The sequence below is a fragment of the Magallana gigas genome, chromosome 3, assembly GCF_963853765.1.
Source record: "Magallana gigas chromosome 3, xbMagGiga1.1, whole genome shotgun sequence".
NCBI classification, from domain to species: domain Eukaryota; kingdom Metazoa; phylum Mollusca; class Bivalvia; order Ostreida; family Ostreidae; genus Magallana; species Magallana gigas.
Window position 1 is genome coordinate 17,273,103 of NC_088855.1, and position 3,085 is coordinate 17,276,187.

Sequence of the window (3,085 nt, forward strand, 5' to 3'; positions counted from 1 at the left end):
TAGTGAATGTAGAAACTCCACATTAGTTTTCTCCTTTATCAAACTAATTGTAAAGATTTTTAATTTCTTTGGTATCATTTTCAACCAAATCCAAGATTGAATTCATCCCGGAAATGGGATTAAAAATGAACAATGTTGCATTTGATAGCATGAATAGAGAACGCATTGGTTTCATGTTCTACATCATGCTATATTTGTGAACATAAAAAAAATAAAGAGACGAAATGTATATGATTCAAATCGTTTTAATAAAACATGCTTTGTGAAAACACGTAACAAGTAGAGTAAAACCTTGATTATCCAAACTCTACCGAAAAATTGGTTTTTTTTTTAAAACTCATCAAGTTAAGGCAATGTAAAAAAGAGCAATGAATGTTAAAAAATCTTAAGGAATGTACAATTTTTAAGGTGGTGTGGGGCTCTTTGATATACTGATATGGCTAAAGGAACACCATATTCAAAATATTAAAAACCGTTGTTGAATTTTTCCAAGATAATAATATCAAAATTCTGATTTGTATCGAACCTTTGACCTAAATAATCAAGTGACGCTTAAACAAACTGATCATAAACAACGCTAAGAAAAAAAAATACAGTAAAAAGAAAAAGTATCGCGCGCAACAAATTTTAGCGCCTTTTGGAAAACTGCATTTGAGCGTTAAAATTAATAGTGATTGACTTGATTCTATTGTTGTTATTTTCGATAGAGAGGACATCAAAACTTGGAGGTGCTCCATTCCTGCTTTCATTCTTTCGATCATTTAAATGTTCTTCACCACACAGATATACAATGCAAAATATTGGCCCGTATAAAAAAAAACCTTCACTGTAAGTGAATATACACTTATAAACTGAATTCAAAATTAAAATCTTGTGGTCCATCCCTCCTTTCATTCTTTCGATCATTTAAATGTTCACCACACAGATATTCAATGCAAAATATCGCCCCGTAAAAAAACTTCACTGTAAGTGAATATACACTTATAAACTGAATTCAAAATTAAAATCTTGTGGTCCTCCTGTTCAAAAGTTTGGAGTCGAACACGACTAAATTAACACTTAGTCTACCTGTTGTATAACTCACCCTACTCATCAAATGGGGAATGTTGCTATCTGAGCACGAACGGTTCGATGGTTGTCGGAATTTACAAAGAGCCCGGTCCATACTTTTGCGAAATTTTTTTCCTGTAGCACAGTAAAGAAAGAAATTCACGGAATGATTGATAAACATAAGGTGATCGGTCACAGTTCTGGCTAAAGCAAAGTTTGAAATTTCCAAAAGGAGGTTTTCGCCGTGATCGAAATTCCAGTAATTCTGAACAACGATGTAAATACTATTGGGGAGAGTTGTTAATATGAAAGTTAAGGACACTGCTAAAAGCATCTTAGTTAGTTTTATGGTGCTCTCAGATGGCAACGATTTCTTGAGCAAATGGTTTCTTCCCGTATTGCACTTCTGTAACTGACCTCTGTATTTCCGGGCAATTATCACACGTCGGATTATCAATGTGTTTAAAACCGAGCAAATAAAAGTCGGAATGAATGAATAAGTAAAGGCGTCTACTAAAGGCCAAACATCCGTCAGAAGAAAGTCGAACTCGGGACCAGCAGTACACTTTGCAACATCGCTAGTGTTTAGATGCACCTCAGAAAGCTCAGTTGTCCACAGGAAGTGGACGTTGAGGCAAAAGGCCATGCAGAGCAAAGAAAGGGTGACGCTCCGAGCTTTGTTAACACTACATAACACACTTGCTTTGAGGGGAAAACACACAGCAATGAAACGTTCGGTTGTTACCGCTACTATTAACCATACTGAGAAATCACTTCCTAAGTATGTTAAAGAAACAAACAACTTACAGGATAAATTGCTGGCATTTCGGATATCATATCCGGATAATTCTCCTATCCATTCCCGAAGAAGTCCGAATTGTAACACGACTAGATCCGCAATAGCGAGAATAGCTAGGTAAAAATAGGTAGATATCCGAAACATATTCCTCCGTAAAATAAAGAAGGAAATGATATTTCCAGTAGTTCCGACAATAAGAATGACAGGTGAAATGTACACCGAAATAAACTTTTTAACTCGAAACGACTCATACTTCATTAAAATATCTTCATAATCCTTTGTGTTCATTTTACTTTAACAATTTATTCCAACATCTAGCCACCAAAAAGAATCGTATACTCACTTATTTTAAAATGCCAAATCTTAAAATTTAAACACATTTATGCTGAAAAGGTGACGATCCGAAATGATTTCCATATTCAATTCTTAATCTAGCAGGCTTAAGTTGAAATGAGACGTTTTCCAATTGTATAAAAATCACATAACTCTCCTTCTGCCGTATATAGCTGAATGGACGAATCACATCACTGATAGAAAACATCGATTTAACAACATACGAGACAAATATCCCATACAACAAGATAGAAGGTTTGCCATTCATTTGTTAACTCTGAAGAAGTCGTGTGAAGGGAAATGACCACATCGATATTCATTGGCTCAAAAACTTACGTGAAGTCGAACTGTCATCGGTGATTGGGTAATGATACCGCTTGGTTAAGAAGACAAATATTTTGTCTGATTAAATGCATTTTATGGCTGGGTTCAACAGACTTGCTCTAGAATCGAATTCTATATATGGTTTGCTTAAAGATGTTCACAAGATTAGAAGATGTCATACAAATAAAAAAAATTGTTGTAATTGTTAGACAAAATGGAACTAGTAAATTCAGAAAACAATAACCTACTAAAAAATAATATTTTGTCTATTCTAATATGCAAAATACAATTACTTTTCCAATGTAAAAGTTTATTATAGGTGAGAAATTTTGTTATAAGCCGATAATATACTACCTTTATTTCCATATTGATTTACAGATTATAACTAGTCATGAATTTTGAGAATTGTTTCATTTTTAAAAATATGTTTCTCTTAAAAGTAGATTTTGACAGTAAAAAGTGGTTATTGAGTCTTTTGAATATGAGAATTTTCATCTGCATTTTAGTACTGATTGGTAACATGCAAATTGCATCGTACAAATATTCTCGATCTCATTTCAAATAGTGAAGTAACATCCT

At 33.5% G+C, this 3,085-nt stretch overlaps 1 protein-coding gene across 1 annotated transcript; it reads right to left on the reverse strand.

Annotated features, from left to right (window-relative positions):
* Nucleotides 1-271: 271 nt before the first annotated feature.
* Nucleotides 272-2,666, reverse strand: LOC109617966 (probable G-protein coupled receptor 139). The gene has a single exon (XM_020065063.3). It carries the CDS (start codon nucleotides 2,135-2,137, stop codon nucleotides 1,001-1,003), a length of 1,137 nt encoding a protein of 378 aa, XP_019920622.1. The 5' UTR covers nucleotides 2,138-2,666; the 3' UTR covers nucleotides 272-1,000.
* Between the last annotated feature and the right edge of the window lie 419 nt (nucleotides 2,667-3,085).